Source organism: Mus musculus, chromosome 16 (genome assembly GCF_000001635.26).
Source record: "Mus musculus strain C57BL/6J chromosome 16, GRCm38.p6 C57BL/6J".
Lineage (NCBI taxonomy): Eukaryota > Metazoa > Chordata > Mammalia > Rodentia > Muridae > Mus > Mus musculus.
This window is the reverse complement of record NC_000082.6, coordinates 21,626,437-21,648,237: the sequence shown is the minus strand read 5'-3', so window position 1 is coordinate 21,648,237 and position 21,801 is coordinate 21,626,437. Positions and strand designations below refer to the sequence as shown.

At 48.6% G+C, this 21,801-nt stretch overlaps 1 protein-coding gene across 6 annotated transcripts in view; it reads right to left on the bottom strand.

Annotated features, from left to right (window-relative positions):
- Nucleotides 1–3,556: 3,556 nt before the first annotated feature.
- Vps8 (VPS8 CORVET complex subunit) overlaps nt 3,557–21,801 on the bottom strand; it is a 221,564-nt gene continuing 203,319 nt past the window's right edge. For 2 of the 6 annotated variants that reach the window (NM_001285893.1, NM_001285894.1), the window contains exons 46-47: nt 7,479–7,559; nt 3,557–4,117 (exon numbers count right to left, since the gene is read on the bottom strand). In NM_001285893.1, coding sequence (NP_001272822.1) covers nt 3,968–4,117; nt 7,479–7,559 — 231 coding nt within the window. In that variant the 3' untranslated portion in view covers nt 3,557–3,967. The remainder of the gene's footprint in view (nt 4,118–7,478; nt 7,560–21,801) is intronic. The other 4 variants (NM_001081366.1, XM_006521956.3, XM_006521955.4 and 1 more) reach the window with 2 other exon arrangements.

Here is a 21,801-nt window from a genome sequence, read left to right as displayed (position 1 = left end):
GACAGTGGCACCATTCACTAGTCAGGGTCAGATTTGAACCCAGGACATTGGCCCAGGAGTCCACACTGATGGCCCTTTGCTTGCACTACTCCATGGCTACCTACAAGCTAGCGAACACTGCCCGAGCCTGGTGGCTTGCCACACAGTGCCACAGAAGGGCTGTGGTCTAGCCTCCCCTTTCAGTGTACCTGATTACCTGCTCACATGCAGTCTTTCCTACCAGCTCCACATTCGGATTGGTCCATCAAGGACAGCGGATCTCATGTGCATGTACAGCTCAGTAATTTAACTCTGCAGAATGGCACTACCACATGCTGGAAAGCATCTTATTGTTCGTAGTCTTACAAGTGCTGACTGCCTACAACCGTTCTGCAGTAAGCCAGGCTAACATCTTGTCCTCATTGGGAACTGTCAATGTCCTTAACTCTCATTGTGCAGCTCAGCACAGAATGAAGAGGGTAAGATGGCACCTGTCTCTTGGCAGTGAGTTTCAGGAGAGATGTTCAGGTGGGGGGCCTTAGGAACCAGGGAGACACGATGGAAGAACTCGGGAGGCCTGGGAAGGATGCCGAGTTATGCGGGTGGTTTTGTTACTTTTTTGAGTTTTCTAAAATGAACCTGTATTTCCATTGGCTAAAAGACCATTTCGTTTGAAAATGGAAGGTGGGTGTCCAGGCAATGGCCACAAGACTGTATCTTTTGAGAGTCAAGGGCATTGCTGGGAGCTTGGAGCCAATGAGCGTCCATTGAAGAATGAGCCTTTCCCAAGGGCTCCAGCCATGGCTGGACGCTGGTGGGTCAGGGGAGGTCTCCCTTTGTTTCTAGCTGGAGATTGCCTAGGAAATCTGGAGATGAAGGATTAGAAAGGTTGGGCTTTGGGGATGTTTGAGTCCCGTGGCATCCAGCCTGTCACCTGGTGTGAAACTCCAGACAATCTCAGCGCAGAGATCTGGTTCCCTGTAAGATGACCAATGCTAGCGTTGTAGACTTGTGGAGCGCTGCAGGTTGTAGGCACCTGTGTCTCACAAGCATCTCCCCACAGAGCAGGTTCTTCACTGTCCGTGTGTGTGTGTGTGTATGTGTATGTGTGTGTGTGTGTTGACTGAAGCACAAGACTCAAGTCAGATGCAGAGTTCACATGGCAGGGACACAGTCCGGGGCCAAGCCCAGATTCTCAGTGCATCCCTCACTGCTCTCCCAGCAGTTTCCTATCCCTTCTCTCAGGCCTAGCTCATGGCTGCTGTGGCCTCACACTTGGGTCACCCAAAAGTGCAGCCTTGGTTGAGAGTGGGGTATTGAAGGAACCACCCTCAGTCTCCAGGGTTGGTACCAGGTAACTGGCTTCCTGCCAGGCTGCTTTGACCTGGGTCTGGTCTCTTTCAAGATCTGGATTCTGTCTCCTTTGGGGTGTGGCATCTGATCTAACAGCTACTTTGGGAAACTGGGCTTCAGTCTCAGTGCTTTGGGCATTAGCTGCTTCCATTTGTTCCTTCTGCCCTAACAGGGTCATCACCGCCAGCTGCTTCCCTCCACCCCAGTGTCACTACACTTCAGCGTCACTCTATGTTAGAATGCTCCAGGGGACAGCTCGCCTGCTCTGAGCATCTGCTAGAGCCTGGCCCTGAGCAGAAACACTGAGTTTCTACCCTCAGTCTAGAATCTGCCTGTGCAGACCATGCTGCCAGTGTTCATAAAGTTGATGTCCATGCCCCTATTCATCTGTAGGACCTGGAAAAGCCACTGCTGCCTGTGATAGTCAGCTCCTGTGTGATATAACAAACAAGCACAAGGAATAATGCTCATAGTTTCAGTCCAGGGCCAGAGGGCTGTAGTGAGGCAGAGTGGCATACAGAAGAGTGTGGCAGAGGAAAGAGCTGCTTGGCACATGGCAGCCAGGAAGCAGAGACATGGAAGAACCTGGGATACAATGTATCTTTCTAGGGTGTGCCCCACCTCCCAATGATGTCATCAGTAGAAAAATTATTCTACTCATGAGATCAGAGCCCTCAGGCTCCAGTCGCTCCCTGAGCGATTTGGACATCCCTGTGTCAGAAACCAAGCTGCCAACCAAATGTGGGCTTTGGAAGTTACATCATAGCAGGCTGTAGCAGTATCAGTAAGGCTAAAAGAGGCTGGACAGAGCCCAAGAGCCCTTGGAAAAACAAGGCCACGTGGTATCCAGATGGTTTCAGCAAGGCCTGCAAGCCTGGGTATGATTTTCATGGGGCATCTATTATATCTGAATCTAGAATAATGAGATAACCCCAGCATAATTTAGAGGCTGCATGGAATAGATAGAGAAGACACCAACAATCTGTTTCTCAAGGACCCTGGGTGAACATACAGCCAACACTGGGTATCTGTGGACAAATCACTGCGAGGTCAGGAGAGGTCGGCCAGGTCCAACTAGAATTTACTGTGGTTCCTTCAGATTGCTGGGAGTCTAGGAGGGGTTGATTACAGTCCACAAGTTGGTGTCTCCCTACAATCAACATGTCTAAGGGTCACTGAGAGGTCACAAAAGCCTGATCTGTCCTGTTTTCCCTGATAATCTATGTGAATCCCAGTCTGCCTCAGCCCTAGAGGGTCAACAGTGGTAAATATGGCAGTGTTAGCGGGGAGTTGGCCAGAAACTGCCAATGTGGTGAAGCTGAAGTAGGCATAGGAGTGCTGAATGCCGGGCTCACTCATTCTTCTAGAGGAAGGGACCAGATTAGGCAGGCTACAGGGTCCCCTGCCCATTTGAGGGCTGCCATGTGACATTTTAAGTGTCTTAGAACCAAGTCACAACTTTCTTGTTCTAAGGGAGCAGATGCCAGGAATGCTATGTGCCTGGCTCCCCAGTTACAGGAAGTGCTGTAGTGGGAAACTACTGTTCACCTCACCCCTCCACTCCTGGCTGCACCCAGCCCCAGCTGCAGCTTTACAGTGGCTCCTGCCAGCGTCAGGAGCCAACTAGTCTCTGGATGTGATGGGGACAGGAGGCCGATGACAGAGCTTGCTTTTAGAGGTAAATTCTGGAGAGAAGTCTGGGGTAGGTGGTAGGAGGTAGGTAAACTATTTCTGTCTGCCCAGTTCTGAAGCTGTAACTTCATGTGGGCATTCAGAAAGTCACTAAGCATCCCCAACCGGCCCCTCAGCATTGCAAAAGTCATTCGCGAGTTCATAACTAGTAGAGATGATGCACGTGTATTCACAGAAGTCAGACACGAGTATATAGGCCAGCCATTATTGCTTGGGAGGCCCACAAACACATTGGAATTGATATGAGTCTATCACAATGGAGTGCTCCCAACTGGGTTTGCTTGGCTGTCAGGAGAGCTGAACTGAAGGCACGAGCCATCTGAGTCTCTGGTATAATGAACTGCCATGTCTGCTACATAATAACAATGACATAAAGGTCCAGGACCCAACAGGCCCAGGCCCTACTCTCTTTGACTGCTCTGACCGGGCCACAGGAACACCTGAGTGTTGAGGCCCAAGTGGATCCTGTGATGGAGCTGTTTGTCTGAACAGTGTTAGGGGCCTTGGACAGACTGACAACCAAGAGACTGGCAGGCCTGCAGGACTCAAACATGAGACATTTATTGTTTCAAAGGTTGGGCTCCCATTTCCCTGGGTTTTAACATAAACACCAGCAGACATGCCTGCTTCCGGGGCTGCTGCTCTTCCCAGGCCGACCTTTGCTCTTCACAGTCGATGGGCTCCCCACGCCCCTTGCTACATCGAATGTGGCTGGGTAAACACCATTTCCTAAAGGGCTGGGTAGAACTAGGTAATATTCTGAGCGAAATGAAACCGGCCCATCTGCGGTCTGACCTGTAACAGGGAGAGTGCACTGAGAGGGGAGGGTTGCAGGGCGGCTCCAGGGCTGCCTTGGGCCTCTGTGCAGGAGTGTGGGAGGCAGAGGCTGAGCCTGCGCAGAGGGTCCTTCCTGCCTCCTGCAGCTTGGGCTTCCAGGGAGGCCTCAGTCTTCAGCCACAGGCGGAGGCGCGAGCTGCAGCTGGAAGTTCTCCTTCTGGAAGACGCTGTTGAAAGCAGGCCCACTCTGGGGGCCAGCAAACGGCCTGCAGCTGTCGCCACCTCGGTTCTGGGAGAGCTCCGTAAGGAGAGCCAACTGTGGAGAAGAGGGTACATGTGAGGGGTGAGGGCACCATCCTGTGTGGGGACAAAGGCGGAGAGAGGGCAGTGAAAAGCCCTGTGTTTGGGTCCTGAGGCCATGTCTTATGAAAGGGGTGTGCTCCTGGGCACAAGAAGAGGCTGCCTGGGTGGGGTCTCCTCCAGGCACTGCTGCCCTCCCTGTGTGCTGGCACACCTCTGTCCTCAGCACAACTCCCATATGTTTCTCTTTGGAGCGTCCAGGACAGAATTATTGCTGGCACTCTCTTTGGCAGGCTGGCCAGCTGGCCACCAATTTAGTTTGGGCTCCAGAATAGCACCCACAGATCCCATCTCTCCTCCAAACTCGCCCTCCCTCCCTGCAGCTGTATACACTAACCAATGGCTTCCACAGTACCCTTGTCTGTCAGTGGTTTGTTAGTTCTGCCATTCCTGCCAGCCCACTGAGAAGCCAGGCTGTATACCCTCACCCAGCTGGCTTTCTGCAAGTCAGAGCCTGGCAGCCGGGTGTCAGATGCCCTCAACAATCAGAGATGAGTGCATATCCAGGAGCCGAGACCTCTGGACTGCTAAGTGACAACACTCAAACTCTAACTTGAGGGGAAACTCAGGGCCAAGATGCAACTGGAGCAGTGGATGGGACCTGAAGACAGAGCGTGGTGCCTCACTGTTACCCTTCACAGGATGGCGACGAATGCCTTCTGTTGGGTGATGTAGCAAGTGAACCTTCAAGTGCCGCAGGGGGACTGTGTGCATCTGTCTCCTGGCAGAAGTCAGTCCCTGGAACATCTGCAGGCCACAGGCTTTTGAGGGCGATATTCACAGAATCCTGGGCAGTGACTCACTCTGGGCCACTTGGCTATCAGTGATAGGGTAGGATTCAAACTCAGTCCCATGCGGCAATCCCTGTTCAGTCAAGCTGCCTGTGGTCTTACCTCTGGAGGTTACACGCCCATCGTCTCTGCCCTGCTTGCCTGCTCTAACTTCTCTCTGTTCTCATCTCTGGCAAGGAGCCTCCCATCACATGAGCAGTAATGGTGCAGAGCTCTTTTGCCAGTTCGCTGACAGCAGAACCAGTGGCTACAATACTTGGGGAGCCAGCCAAGTCCTCTAAGCTCTAAGTCCAGTTTATCAGAACTAACCCAGCCCTTGGTCCTGGCTCAGCAACACAACCATAGTCTAACACACACTCACTGTCACCATCAGCCTCAGCTGTCCTCCTGAGACAACTGGTCACCTGGGCAGGGTGATCCACAACTGAAGAACTGCCTCCATCAGACTGGCCTGTGGGTAGGTCTGGGGGTGCATTTCCTCTTTTGCTAATCTAACCGGCAGGTCTAGCCAACTGTACCTGGTGCTACCCGCAGGCAGGTGGGCCTGGGCTACAGAAGGGAGGCAGAGGAAACCAGAAAGCAGCACTCTCTATAATCTCGGCTTCAGGTCCTGCCTGTAGGTTCCTGCCCTGAGTCCCCTGACAGAGGACTGCAATCTGTAGGCTGTAACAAACCCTTTCCTCCCCAGTTGCTTTTGGTCATGGTGTTTGTCATGGTGTGCATGCTTACACTCTGACCGTGAGCCTCCTGCCTGAGGTGGCATGTGAGGGAGGCTGGCTCACACCAAGGGCCAGGGCTTCCAAGGATACCCTGCAGGGGTCAGCTTCCACTTCCTACCTCTGTAATCCAATCATCCTGTGACTGGTCTGTGAGGAGATCATGCCCAAGGCTTCCAACAGAACACGTGATGGTGCTATACTCAAGGGGTGTGCACATTCTGACACTAAGGCAGAAAGACCAAGCACAAACCATGGCTCCTACTTCTTAAGTCTTAAGTACTTCCTCCTGTAACTTAGTGACTAGGAAACACAGACGCTGAGTCAGGCTGTGAATGTGAAGTAGATGGTGACTCTCACTCTAGTTCCTGGCCAGAACTTGGCAAACAGGAAGAGACGAGGTGACACCAGTCAGTTCACTTAAACTGCAGGGTCTTATTTAGGACATTGTGGAAGTTTCCAGAGGAACTTCTGTCCGGGTCAACAGTTCAAGAGGAAGTGCTGGTTTCCCTCAGTGTCTGCTTCAGTGAGATCAGGGCTGCCAAGCCCAGAGATAGCTGGAACTAGACAAGCTCAGAAAACTACTGGGCTGGGGGGTTCTGGGTGTGCCCTGGAGTGGAGGTGCTGAAAAGTTCTCGTTCCCACCCTTGAGGGGCTGAGAGCCAGCATGGCCCTTGCAGAAGGGAAGGGACAGGAAGGGAGTGCAGCAGCCAGACCGGCATGGCCTCTATGGGCATGAGAAACTCTCACTCAGAGCACAGGCAGTCTGGAGGGGAAACGTCTAGGGGTCCAAACAAGATGCTCCCTGGACCTCCTCAGGATGAGGGGTGAGCACAGGATGCTGCCAGGCCTGTGCTCTCGATGACTGGATGGGACATGATCCATTCTTGATGGGCAAGGAAGGGCAGGCTGTGAGCCCAGGGGTGCACTTGAGTCTGCCATGGATGTCTATGCAGTACTGGTTGCTAGTAACCTCAGAGTCTGCACCCTTCTCCCACACATTTAAAGACGTGTAATCCCCCAGTCTACATTACAGATAGCTAGGTGGTCATAGATCTGAGGCTTGGCAGCCTCAAACATACACGATGGCCCTGAAGGAGGATACTGGCTTCTGGCTCGCTCTCTGTGGAGACAGGCCAGACTGGGCTTGTGTGTTCTCACAGCCTCGGGGAGGTCGGTAACCTTGTAGACAAGGGAAGAGGTATACATAGCTTCCAGGCATTGTTCCTGACCAGTGGACTAGCCTTGTCTTCCTTTTTCTCTGCTTGCTGGCTGCCATGCAGAAGCAGTGTTCAAAGCTGGAGCACCAATGCTGAGCTAGGTGGGTGTCAGCCTCAAGCTGGAAGAGACCTGGAGGTTCAGGGTCATGTCCTGGCTTCCTGCATTTACAACTTCCTCCTTGTTCAAGCCACTGCTGCTTAATATTGGTCTTTCATGGCCCAAAAAATTCAACTCATGCAGATGTGGAGGGGGGGGCTGGCTGTAGGGCAGGCTTGGCAGTCTCAGATATACAGGATGGCCTTCTGAAGGAGGAAATAGGCTTCCGGCTTGCTCTCTGTGGAGACAGGGCAGACATGGGCCTTCTGTGTGCTCACAACCCCAGGGTGTTGGGGGGTAGGTAAGTAATAAATGCCTCTCTACTGCCCTTTCACCACATGCTGATGCTGTTGGGGCCAGGACCCGTGGGCCATGTGGTCAGAACAAGTATGACAGGCACCTTCAAAGCTAAGCTGGATGCAGGACTCTAGGACACACTGCCTTCCCCAAACAGTGAATTCCAAATCGGAAACATCAATCCCACAAACATTACCCTAGAACTTCCTCTGTAGAGACGGCAGAGCTGATCAAAGGCTTGCATTTGCTGTGGGTCCAGAACAGGTTCTGAGTTTGCCTAGGAAATAAAAGAATGATCCGATTGATTAACAATGACATGCCTGTCCCTGGGCAGCCTCTGACCTTCCTCACATAGATGAAGCAAGACGCAGCAGCAGTTCCCTCATGTGTCTGAAGACGATTGTGCCCTGGCAACTGGGGGCTTCGTTTGAGCATTTGGAAGATCCGGCCTTGGCCTCCTGAAGGCCTGCTTGGATGCTCCTCCCAGCTGGATCCTCTATCTCTGGACCCTTTCCCTATCATTATCTCTACATCTCCCTCCTCAAGGGCTTCTGAGAAGAGGACCTTTGTCCATCCGCTCTTGTACACCCATATCCATCACTTGATGTGGCTCTCACAGATACCCCTTCTTTGCCATGTCCTTGTTCATTATAACTTTGGCCGAAAGACCTGTCTTCAGATGCTTGAAGAAGGGTCCCTGAAGTGTTGCCCCATCCCCTCTTGCCCCCATGGAGGATCCTGTCAGTGCTGTAGTGAATCTTGCTATCTGAACACTAGCTCTCATACCACATGACCTTGGAGAGTCCTTTCATTCCCCTGACCTTGGAGATGACCCTCAGGAGGTCACTGATCATTGGTTAAAGCCTCCCACCAGAGAAGCTGGGTTATGCCAGCTGCTGTAACTGCACCTTTGAGACACCACTGGTTAGAGGTTTGTGTCAGGTTTGTGTTCTATGCAAAGGCTAGTTAAAAACTGTCTGTCCTTGCCTTGCACTATGAACCTCTTGGGCAGAAAGGGAAAGTGTTTCTCAGACACACACTGCACATGGGTGACCGGAAGGGCTTTGGTGCTGAAGCACGTGGTGTTCACACATAAGCTAGAGGGTAAGACCTGGGACCTAGCACAGATACAACTCCAAGTTACTGAGCGAAGACAGAGCGAGCCCTAGCTGTTGTGTGTCCCCTGGGGGCCATCTCACCAAGTCCTCAAAAGCACTCTAGAAGAAAGGTCCTGGCATGCTGGGCAGTGGTGGCACATGCCTTTAATCCCAGCACTTGGGAGGCAGAGGCAGGTGGATCTCTGAGTTTGAGGCCAGCCTGGTCTACAGAGTGAGTTCTAGGACAGCCAGGGCTACACAGAGAAACCCTGTCTTGAAAAATAAAAAAAATAAAACAAAACAAAAAAAGAAAGGTCCTGGCTGATTAATTTTTCCACCAAGAAGGATATTTATTGCAATTAATTAATTAGGGGTGTGTGTGGATGCCATTGTGCCTGAATGGAGGTCAGAGGACAACTTAAAGGAGTCAGTCTTCTACGATGTGAGTCCTAAGGATGGAAGCCAGCTTTGGGAGCTTTGGTCGAGGTAGCCTTTACTGAGGCATCTTGATGACCCTGATGTGAACTTTAGATAGTATGACATTCAGAACCTTTTTTTAAAAAAAATATTTATTTATTTATTATATGTAAGTACACTGTAGTTGTCTTCTGACACTCCAGAAGAGGGTGTCAGATCTCACTACAGATGGTTATGAGCCACCATGTGGTTGCTGGAAATTGAACTCAGGACCTTTGGAAGAGCAGTCAGTGCTCTTAACTGCTGAGCCATCTCTCCAGCCCCGACATCCAGAACTTTTAAGAGATTTGTAAGTTGTATTTGTCTTCTTGAAATGGCTCTGCTTCTTTCCCTTAACATTTTCACCACTCTCAGGAAACAGCTGAGTCAGGCTAGGAAGGGAAACAGTGCTCGCTGCCTGCCTTACTAGCCTGGCCCACAGGTACCACGGCTGTTTTCCAGCGGGAGGAAAAGGAAGTTTGAAGCTCCGGAAAGAAGCAGCCGAGAGAAGAGGGCTCACAGCTCCTGGGTTTCCAGGGTCCCAAACATGATGTCACAGCTGGTCTAGGATATGGCTACCTCAGTTCTTGATGCACTTGACAACATGGCGGGCTGAGGCGGCTCTGAAGGCCTCTTGGGCACCCTCTCATGGGGCTACACTCATTTCACTGGTTCTTGCCAGAGAAGGAGGAGGAACCCACCACAACCTGAGTGTTAAAGCTGCCTTGACTCTTTCTAAGAACCGCTGGCCTCAATACTAATTGGTAGGAAACATGACACTGGAAAAAGTATGTGTCACACTTCTGCAGACTTTATAAGACACCGAAGAGCCGGGTGTGGTGGCGCACACCTTTAATCCCAGCACTCATGAGGCAGAGGCAGGCGAATTTCAGAGTTCGAGACCAGCCTGGTCTACAAAGTGAATTCCAGGACAGCCAGGGCTATACAGAGAAACCCTGTCTCGAAAAAACAAAACAACAACAACAACAAAAAAAAAACCAAAACAAAAACAAAAAAATAAAGATGCTGAAGGAGGTTCTAAGATCAGGTCTGATGAATACACCACGCCAGGCTCAAACCAAAGCTCACGAGGGACGGACACACCGTCACTGTTAAGACACAACCCCTGGGAGCCATGACCCAGCAGATCCTGTTAGTGCCACAGGCTGGGTTAGAGTGCAGAGGGGTTGGGGCAGGGGTACTTGTCCTGAACTGACCACTCTACAGTCCTACCACATCCCATACAAAGCACTAGTTCTGATGTGGCTAGGTGCTCTGGTTTCATTTCTGTTACTGTGACAAATAGCTTGACAAAAGCTACTTAGAGCAGAAATATTAGGTTTACAATCCAAATTCCAGTCCATTTCTTCAGTTAAGTCAAGGCAGGAAGCAGTCAGGGGCAGAGAACGTAAACATGTCATCCTTACTTGCTCAAAACTAGCCTTTTCTTTTCAGGAACCCCTGTTGGCGGTGGGGGTTAGGGAAAGTGTGGGGTTAGGGGAATGGAGTAGTCCACAGTGGGCAGGGCCCTTCGACATCCATTAACAATGAAGACATCCCTCTACAGACGTGCCAAAAGGCTAACCTGATTGTGATTAATTCTTCATTAAGACCCTGAGTGGTATCAAGCTGAAAATTAACACTAACTACCACAGCAGAGTTCAGTAAGGAGAGTTCAACAGGAAGCAAACTGAACAGAAGGGCCTGGCGAAACACTGGGGAAGGAAGGCCACTTAAAAAGATTGCAGACACAGGCAGAAGACACCAGAGGCACACGGCCTCAGTGGCGCCACTACGATGAGCAAGTACGTGGTAAGAATCAGGATACGTAGAGAAGCAGAAGGAGCCTCAAGCCACAAGCAGGAGATCTGGCCCCAGTGGTGGGTGTACAGGACAGCCAGGCCCAACTCCACATCTACGCCATCTGTGAACTGTGCCAATCCTGCAGATCCAAAGCTGCAGGATCTTCGTGACACAGGACAACAACAGGATGTCTGAGAGGAGCCCCGGTGAGGACCCAGGATTGATAATGTAACGGAAGCCAGAGCTTCCAATGACTCATTGCAATGAACATTGGCAAGCAAAGAAGTGTGGACAAAGGGTGTACTGTGTAACACACAGTGATACTGCGGCTTCCACAATTAGATTTTTTTATTTTTTTAACTTTATTTAATTTTTGTTTTTATTTATGGGAGAGGTTGCAAGGGCAGAGAGTGGATATGGAGGGATGGGAGATGAGTGGGATTGGGGTGCATGATGGGAAATTCACAAAGAAGCATTTAATAAAAAATGACTTTCATAGGTCAAATTAACAGATGGCAGAGCAATGAGAACAAGAAAAGCTGTTCCCTTATAGGAGACCCCTGTCATTGACCTGGAAGGGATATTAAGCCATGCATCCAATCTCAGGAGACTATGTCGAGTCTATGAGATATCTGACAGAAAGTGATGGCAGAGACACAAGGCTGTTGCTGATGGCGCTGTCCACTTCTGAACATTACTGAGATTCCCCAGACCCCGTAATTAGAAAACCTGTGTTTGACACTGGGATCTCTTAAGTTTTCTTACTAATTGTCTTCCCCTTCCTTCCTCCCTCCCTCCCTCCCTCCCTCCCTCCCTCCCTCCCTCCCTCCCTCCCTCCCTCCCTCCCTCTTCCATTCCCCCCCTCCACTTCAACTAGGTCTCACTGTGAAGCCAACACTGGCCCACATTAGGCCCACCTCTGTCTCCTGAGCAGCCACGTTCAGTGTGTGCCAGGCTGGGTTAGACTTGTTTAGACTAAAGGTCTGCTGCCAGAGAAACAGTGACTGAAGGAACTTGGTGGCAGCTATTTCTGTAAGCTGAGATAAACACTGGCTTGGTTTCATATTAGTTCTCACAAACATGCAGTTTTTCTCAAATCTAGACCTTTCTCATTTACTCAGTTTATCCCGGCAGCTATCTTTTGGAGGCAATTAAGGTCCTTCAATTTAGGAAAGTGAAGGCCATGCCACAGGGTAGTAGAATGCTATTGCTAAAAACAGAACTGCATCATCAAGCCCTTGGGAAATACTGGGTAGCATGTGGGGCTATTCTGGGCAGGGATATACCAGGGCCTGTCCTTGGGAGTTTGCTGGCTGAGTCAGAAGTGCAGAAATCTCAAATAAGATCCATTCCATGATTTTCGACCCAGCGGATGTTGTTAAATGCTGATTCCAATGGAAATCTCAGAATGCGGGGGTTCTAGCTAGTCTGGGATACATGGTGAGACCCTTTTAAAAAGCATTTAGTAATAAAAGCAGATTCTGGGTAGCAGGTATGGGCTGAGGCTTAAAGACATGCACCTCAGGCAGCTGAGCAGGTGGTGACTACACTGTTCCTCATGGTGTCCTGAGGGTGACTCTTAGCTTATAGGTGTTTCATCTCCTGGCTCAACTGTATCCGACCAATTCATTAGTGCTTGTTTTTCCCATGGTGACTCAACTAGTCATGTTGCTTTCAACATTTGCGGGGTTCATACATACCCTGGCAATCCTTGTTAAGACTGTTTAACCAGGCCCCTGGTTGAGGGATGGGGTCACTTGCCCATCTCAAAAACATTAACCCAGAATTGCTCCTGTCTAAAGGAAATGCAGGGTCAAAGAGTGCAGTAGAGACTGTAGGAAAGGCCATCCAGAGACTGCCCCACCTAGGGCTCCATCCCATCTACAGACACCAAACCCAGACACTATTGTCGATGCCAAGAAGCACTTGCTGGCAGGAGCCTGATATGGCTGTTTCCTAAGAGGCTCTGCCAGAGCCTGACCAATACAGATGCAGATGCTCACAGCCATCCATTGGACTGAGCATGGGGACCCCGATGGAGGAGTTAGGGGAAGGACTGAAGGAGTTGAAGGGGTTTGCAACTCCATAGGAAGATCAACAATATCAACCAACCAGACCCTCACCCCCAGAGTTCCCAGAGGCTAAACCACCAACTAAAGAGTACACATGGGGTACTCATGGCTCCAGCTGGATATGTAACAGAGGGCTGCTTTATCTGGCATCCATGGGAAGGGAGGCCCTTGGTCCTGTGGAGGCTCGATGCACCAGCATAGTTGGAAAATGCTAGGACGGTGAGGTGGGAGTGGGTAGGTGTTTGGGGGAGCACCCTCATAGAAGCAGGGGGGGAGGGAGGATGGGATAGGGGGTTTGTGGAGGGTAAACTGGGGAGGGGGATAACATTTGAAATGTAAATAGATAAAATAACCAATAATAGTTTAAAAACTGTTTAACCAGACCATAGTGTACTTGATATGGATACATGGTGTGTTTAGATCTTACTGGATTGGATGGATGCTTTACATTTTTCTACGTAAACACAGTAATGTAAATTGAAGGCAGTCCAACAAACGTGTGTAATACACACATGTACATGGAGGACATTTTTCATGTCACGTGGCATACCCAGGTGGGATGTCAGGGCTAGTACCGCGCTCTGGCCTTGCCAAGGTCTGCTTCCTCTATTAGGCCTTTAAGGATATGGAGCTACCTAGAGAAGGGGTTTTTAATAAGGTATCATTGACTGAGAATGGCCCCATAGGCTCATATACTTGAATGCTTGGACCCTAGTTAGTAGAACAGTTTGGGAAGGATTAGGATTCATGGAGAAGGTGTGTCACTGGGGTGCACTCTCAGATTTCAAAAGCCTACACCAAGCTTAGAGTCTCTGTCTGTCTGCAACCTTCAGATTAGATGTGAGCTCTCCATTACTGCTCTAATACCATGCCTGCCTGCCACCACATGCTTCCTGCCACAGACTGATAACCCTTTGAAACTGTAAGCAAGCTCCCAATTAATGCTGTATCTTTACTGCCCTTTGGGGGTTTTGAGGGGGCCCTGAGACCATCTAGAAGTAGAGCCACTGCAGGACAGTGATGCCCCTTGGATGGCTACAGCCATACAGAGTCTGCAGACAAGTAGGACTCAATGGGAAATGAGACAGCTGTTTATTGAAGTGCTCAGGACCTCTTAGGTGCTCTCCTGCCATCAAGCCCTTTCTGAGATGAGAGCCATACATTTGAAATGGTAGCAAAGGTCGTGTGCACACAATGTGTGTGTATGTGTGTGTGTGTGTGTGTGTGTGTGTAATATATCTGCTTCTAATGGGAGGGAAGTGAAGGTGGGCAGAGTCTCTGGCAAGCAGCTGTTTACCAAAGGATGTGGCTATGTGACTTCTGACATGTTGACTGGTTCCCATTCTACTACCCCCAGCCCTGAACTGGGATCTATCAGGCTCTTCAGGGATTTCTAGAGATTCTACCATGTCAGGCCTTGGGTACAAAGATGGACAGTGCCTTCTTTTGCAACTTGCCTTAGTCATGGGTTTTCTTCAGCAATAAGGTGGATTTCTGAGTTCGAGGCCAGCCTGGTCTACAGAGTGAGTTCCAGGACAGCAAGAGCTATACAGAGAAACCCTGTCTCGAAAAACCAAAAAAAAAAAAAAAAAAAAGTGTAAAAGTAACTTTTATTTGCCTGATGTAATTGTCATCTCAGAGGCTCACTGCTTCTGTCTGCTAACTTAGGCCTAGTCCTGGAAGCTTCTAGTCTTTGTACTATCTAATCTAGGCCTAGAACATTTTCAGCCTCTGAGACTGGCTGCTGAATAAACTTGCCTGTGGTGGTTTGAATATGCTTGGCCTGTAGGGAGTGGCACTCTTGAGAGGGGTGGCCTTGTTGGAAAAAGTGTGGGGGTAGAGACCCTCCTTCTACCTAGTTACAAGACAATCTTCCCTGTTTGCCTTTGGAACAAGATGTAGAACTCTTAGCTCCTCCAGCATCACCTGCTGGGATGATGCCATGTTTTTCTCCATGATGATAATGGACTGAACCTCAGAACCTGTAAGCTAGCTTTAATTAAATGTTGTCCTTGGGAGCTAGAGAAAATACCCAAGGAGCTAAAGGGATCTGCAACCCTATAGGTGCAACAACATTATGAACTAACCAGTACCCTGGAGCTCTTGACTCTAGCTGCATATGTATCAAAAGATGGCCTAGTCGGCCATCACTGGAAAGAGAGGCCCATTGGACACACAAACTTTATATGCCCCAGTATAGGGGAACACCAGGGCCAAAAAGTGGGAGTGGGTAGGTAGGGGAGTGGGGGGGGAGGGTATGGGGGACTTTTGGGATAGCATTGGAAATGTAAATGAGGAAAATACCTAATTAAAAAAAAAAGAAAGAAAAAGAAAAAAAATGTCCTTGTAAGAGTTGCCTTGGTCATGGTGTCTCTTCATAGCAATGGAAACCATAACTAAGACATCACTCTTTTCTGATCTCTGGCTGGCTGATTCCACTCAGTTGTTCTGGCTCAAACTCCTCTCCAAGCTGACTGGTTCAATCTGGCTTCTCCTGAATTGCTCTGCTTGGCCTCATACTAACTTGGGCAACATGTTCTAATCTTCTGGCTCCTTTTCATTCGCTGGCTCATTCTGTCTTCACCTGTGTCTAGCTTGTGCAACCTGCCTCTGTACAACTGTCCTGGTAAAACTGCCTTTTCTCCTCACATCTCTCGTGCTGCTCTCTCTTTTTTAAGTAGCCTCTCTTTTCTCTCTGTTCTCATGAGAATTGGGCATATTCTATCTCTGACACATTCTGTCAAATCTTTCTCTGATTTGTCACTTTGCCTCTCAATTAGATGTCACTTTCAAACATGGCTGCTTCTCTCTACAAACTAATTCTCCTTCCATCATTTGGGATTAAAGATGTGTACTAAAGGCGTGTCTATACTCCAGCCAGTGGAATTAAATGTGTGTGCTAAGGCTGAGCCACACCACAACTAGAAACAGGTTTTCCCAGTAAAGAAGACAATGTCAGGGTCCACAGTGTGATCAGATATCCTGAGACAGGAAAGTAACTAAGACATCCACCAACTGCCAGTAGCTCCCTGGGCAGGGTTTCTATTGTTAATTAATTTTGTTATTTGACAATTTTATACAAGCACATAGTACATTCTGATGATTCTCTTCTGCACAACCCGCTTTTGTCTCCTTCCTGTTCCTATCACACCCTTCCCGTCTTTTCTAGTTCTTTCCCCAGGTTTATGACTTCTGGGTTGGTTTTGTTCAGCCAGGGCCATCGTGTGCTCACTGGGTTAGAAGTGGGGTCTGGTAGGAGCCTGGGAAGGGTACACAACTGAAGGCAATGATTCCCTCAGCCCTGAGCCATTAGTAACGAACAGTTCAGCAGAGAGAGGGAGGGCCTCTGTCCGTGTCACCACACCTGCTCTCTGCCCAAAAATCTGTTCAGCAGACATTTGCTAAAACCCACATCCTGACTCATTCTGAGCTGTCAATTCTACAGCTGCACTTTGTAGAGGTCTCGGGCAAGTTTGTCCTCTGTATTGACCAAACCATCAGTTTTATTTTATTTAACCAAGTTTGGAGAAAGTGTTATTTTTAAACAGAAGGAAAAAAAAATCACCAAACAAGGCCTGTGCCACTACTGAGGCCTGGGGCTAGAGATCTGTGCTAATCCCCTGCGTGGAAGTGAAACTGGCTTTAACAATCACTAACCTAGAAATCTTAGGTGAGTCACCTGCTCTATTTGAATAGAGTGGGTTGCTTTTTACTTTTGTCAATATGGGGATACTGATCAGAGCTTCCAATATAGAATGGCTAAGATGCTGGAAGGAAAACCATGCCCAGGACTCCAAGAGCTCTCACAGGGGCTGGTACTTAGAATACACAGAATGGCCCTCAGGCTCTGTGTACACAGTCTCTATCATGTGCCTTCATGTGACCCCAATCCTAATGTGAGCAAAGACCCAGAAAGAAAGGGAGCATTGAAGTTCAGTGCAGAGGCCACAGTGATGAGGCCACGGAACAAGAAGGTACATGCTATGTGGTAAAGTCTGAAACAAAGAGAATGGCACCTTGAAAATGGAGGCCATACAAAGCAGCCTGCTCGATAGCACTGAGCTCAGCCCGAGCAACTTTGGAATAAAATTCTGCCGAGCGGATGACTGAAAGGTGAGTGAAGGTGTTCTTACTCCTTCCTGATTCAACAATTTTCCAGAAATGCTCTGCAATGCAGAGAAACACAAAACAGGACTTCTGACAGCAGCCTCATCTTGACCTGGATTCTAGCTGAGTCGCTCTAGAGATATTTAGCTTCTCTTAGTTTGTGTTGTTGTCTGTGAAACTCTACTTTGCAGAGTTATTGCTAAACTTGCAGATCATATGGATCTGGTGCCCATTTGAGGTTTAATAAATGGTGGCAGTAGCTGTGACTGAGTGTCTTATCCTGGAAGTGTCTGGGAGAAAGAACAGTGGGCTGGGGTTGGGGCACATGAGCGCCCATCTGCTCACCAGCTTCCTGTGTGGCCTCTGGACTCAAGGTCCAATTTGTTTCAGAATATGGCTACAATGGGCCACATCCTACCATGCAGGGGATGTGGGCACCAAGAGACGATGAGCATTTAGGGTATGAGAGCTTCAAGCAACACAGTGAGTATTGTTTACTGAAGCCAATCATGGCTTCTAGTGTGAATCAAACACAAACCAGGGCAGCCAACTAAGGCCACAAAACAGCCCGGAAGGGAAGAAGAGTCAGTATAGAGATGCTGCACAGAGAAACTGACTTGCCAAATCAGAGTCACGAACAAAGCAGAAGTGAGAGTAACAAGAATTCCACCCGAAAAACCTCTAGAAATGAGTAATATTTTCAGCAAGGGCAGGATACTAAACTAAGTTAAATCATAGCCTTTCTATATGACAATAACAAGCTAGTGTCAGAAAAAGATCATGGACATAATTCCATTCACATTAGCCTCAAAAATGAAAATATCCAGGAAGGAACAAAACAACAAGTCTCGACAATGAAGCTTTAGCATGACTGAAGAAACAGATCGAGAAGACACTAAAAGATGGGAGGACCTCCCATGTTCATGATGGGGAGAATTAATATTGTGAAGATGTCCATCCTACAAAACTCAAGTACAGACTCAATTCGAACCCAACTAAAATCCCTATGGCATTTTTCACAGAAAAAGAAAAAACCAAAAACAATATTCTAAAATTGTCCTACAACATAAAGGTGCAGGAAAAGACTTTCTAAACAGAACTTCATTTGTTAAGTAATTAAGGCTAATAGCTGACAAATGAGGCTTTAAAAACTAAAAATAAGGAAATAAGAAAAGAGGATGTCCAGAGAGTCCAAGAGACCCTCTGCCATCTATACCTCTGATAAAGGATTAATGGCTAAACTACAAAGAACTCAAAAAATAGTCAAAATCCAACAAAACAAAACAAACAAAACAAAACCCCCTTTAAAACAAACCAAACAACTCAGTTGGAAAATGGGCTGTAGATCTGAACAGAGAGACCTCAAAAGAATAAATAAAAATGGCTACAAAATACCCTCAAGAATGTTTATCATGGTGCAGGGGGGGGGCACATGCCTTAATTTCAGAAGGTGGAGGCAGGTAATCTCTGTGAGTTAGGGGCCAGCCTGGTCTCTACATAGGGAGCTCCAGGCTGGTTAGGGCTGCATCTCCCTCCCTGCGCACCCATGTGCAGATGTTAATGTCTTTAGCAATCAGGCCTGTCCCAATCTCTAGAGGTCCTTTGACATCCTCCCCGGTTGCTTTCCTTGCTGACTTTTGTGGTTATTTTATAATGTCTACTCAAATCTAAGGATCCAGAGCTAGGGTCCCTGTATGAGAGAGAGTCCATGGCATTTGTGTTTACTCAGTACAATATTTTCTAGTTCCATAATCTACCTGTAAGCTTTCCTTTCTTTACGGCTGATAGTATTCATATTACATATGTACTATGTTCCTACTACCTTTAAGTTGCTTCTACTTCCTAGCTATTGTGACTAGAGTGAACACGGCTGAGCAGGAGTCTGGAGTAGGATGCTGAGTCCTTTCCTACGGGACGCACCTGCTTTGAGCTTGCATTTATTTATTTATTTATTTATTTATTTATTTATTTATTTATTTATTTATTTAAGAATTCACCACACTGACTTCCTCAGTGGCTGCAGCAGTTTGTAACACTACCGGTGGTGAATGAAGGGTGTCTGTTTTCCCACATCCTCACCAACATTTGTTGTCGGTTGTTTTACTGATTGGCTAACCATTCGCCTGTCCACTTGGACTTAAGCACTACTTAAAGAGGGGATGCATGCCTGATACTATAGACCTAGCTGTCTACCTGAAACTGTAGAGGTCCCGTGACCTACCGCTATTTTCCGAAACCAGCATAACTTCTAAGTCTATTATTCTGCACCAGCACCCAAGTAACTGTACAATGCTACCTCTACACCCTAGGCTCAAGGAAGATTACAGAAAAGGGCTTGGAAAGACTAAGAATCAATCATGATGCCTGCTGCAAGACAGTGTCTTCTAGATATTACAGGGAGGCTGGACCCAAGGGATCACAAGAATATGGCTGCCTAAGCAATATCTGTACAATGGCAGTATCAGCTGTCCTGCTAATGTGGATGAGGACAGTTCTAGAAGAGTCTACCCTTAGAGAGAGCAACAAGCAATGGATGGCTGCTGAGAAAGAGTCAGTCTTCTCCAGGGACAAGCCCCCTGATAGGTTATCCAGTCCTAGTGGTCCCATAAACACATGTGCACACAAATGACACCAAATCGATTCAATAGGTTGTATGTATGCATGCATGTGTATATTTGCATCACTTATACACAGTATAATAAATAAACAACAGTAATAACATTCTTGTGGATTTGAGAGGGAGAAGGGGCACAGGAAGAGTAGGGAGATGAGAGGGAATGGTGGAAGAGATGTAACTATATATGAACTTTTCAAAAAATTTCACAATTTAAATTAAAAAGAAAATGGGGGCAATAAACCCTGGGCAGTGTGGCAACCTGTAACACACAGCCCTTCCCGTCCCAAACCATCCCATCATGGAAGTACTTAGTCAAAGAGAAGGAGAGGGACTGGTGCCAAGTTACAGCAGGGTGCTCACCATGTGATGAAGTCTACTGCTAAGGGCTGAAAATTAAACTGTCGCTGCACATTTTAGAGGAGAAATGGCGCTGCCCTGGAAATGACCGTGCAGTGCTCAGCAGTAAAGTAAATCCAGATGAAAATGAGGTCTTGGTGATCTGTGAGAGCCCCGGGGAGAGTGAGCAGCCGTGTGTCAGCATGCTGCAAAGCTGGGTGACGACACACAGACGCACAGACGTGGTGTGAATGAGAGCCATAATTACATCCCACAGAGAAATCCCACAGCTTGCAGCCGCACACCCAGCTTCTCTGCATAGACATGCGAGCCACCGCTGTCCTGAGGGCCCGGCTCCCAGAGATGTGAGTCTAGGGGTCCTGCATGCAAAGCCTTCCAAGAAGCACACACAGCACAGAAAGCTGCACTCTGCTTGTTCTCTCCTTGCTCACAATCTCTATGATTTCATTTCCTCATTGTCTTCCCACCTACCTTATTTTGGAGAGCCTTGGTGTGATGAGCAGGTATCGCTCGTGTCTTCCCTGGGCAACACCATCATTTGTTGGAGCACGAATGCGACACAAACTGTGTGCCTGCTCTTCTCCTGCCTGTCCTCAACTTCACTCTGAAATCTGTCGGTACTAACCTGCTGCAGCCCTCAGCCAGGCTTTTGCTACCATCCGAGCTGGGTCACACTGGAGGCCCCAACCGTTTAAAGCTCTTTGTTAAAACGAAATGGTGGCCTCAGAGGTAAGCACACAGTGCAGGTTCTGCTCTGCAGGCTGAATGCGCCCTTCCCAACTGCTCAGCATGGCTGTGCTCTCACACCTGACCCTTCGGGCCCTTATGGCCCAGTGACTCAAAACTCCACAGGTTGCAGCTAACGATGACTTAGATAATGAAATAACATGCCAGGCTGTTAAGCTGCCCGAGAGCGTGAACAGCTGGGCAGGAGAGGCCGAGGATGCCAGAGAGGCAATCAGGGCTCTAGGGCTATGCTGACACAATGGCCTTTTACAGTAGAATGGGCAGATGCTGGCAATGCTGGCTGGTGCCACTGTGATGTGGAAAGAGGATAGCCAGCAGGATCTGCAGCTCAGCATGGCTGCTGTGTGCCAGCCAGGGAGCAAGGAATGCTATCCTGTGCACGTTCTCTGCAGCCCCCAGGGAACCCTACAGGAGCTTCTGTTACCATCATTTTACAGCCAAAGAAACTAAGGTCCTGGGGTTCAATAATTTGCCAAGGGTCATGCTGTGGTGGAACGCAGGTCTGAGTGGAGGCAACCCAGAGCCAGGGTGTGTTTTGCCTGTCATGGTCGCAGTATCAGTCTGAAAGAAGCCTAATAGAAAAGTCACTTCAAGGACACAAAGGTAGTATCAAGAGCAGGAAGGTGGCCTCTGATGTGCTAGGGGACCTTCATGATTCTGCTCTGGAACATCATTTCATCCCATCAGGCCTCCACGAGAGGATACGAAAGAAAGTTAGCTGGGAGAAATTCAGGTCCTGTGAAGAACCAAGCGAACTGTGTGAAGGAGCCTGGTGCCTCATGTAAAGACAGCTGCGTGTGCACACTGGTACCAACGCTGCCTTCTGCAGCCACGGGGAGGGCTCGGATCCTGGCCCTCACACTGCACGTCAGTGACACTAATAGTCACTACCCTGATAGACATCACCTTATCTGTGAAGTGTGAGGAATGTCTCTCGGCTGCTTCCCAAGCAGCCATTGGGGCAGAGGCAAGGGAGGAGACACAGGCTTCCTGTTGTCTAGAGAGCTCTTGGTCTCCTGTTAGAGACCCTCATTTTTATGCATACAGTGACAGCCCAAGAAGGAAAGACTTACTGTCTGTACATGGTAGGACACAGAGGTTTGGACATGCTGAAGTACTGTTTGTACCTGACAGGGTGGGCCATTAAATCACACTGGTGGTAGACATAAATGAGGTGACATGAAGTTACAAGGTGTCATGGATTTCCTACAGGTAAATTCAGCTGTCCAGTATGTGCTGAGATGGCATCTTACAGGTCACCAA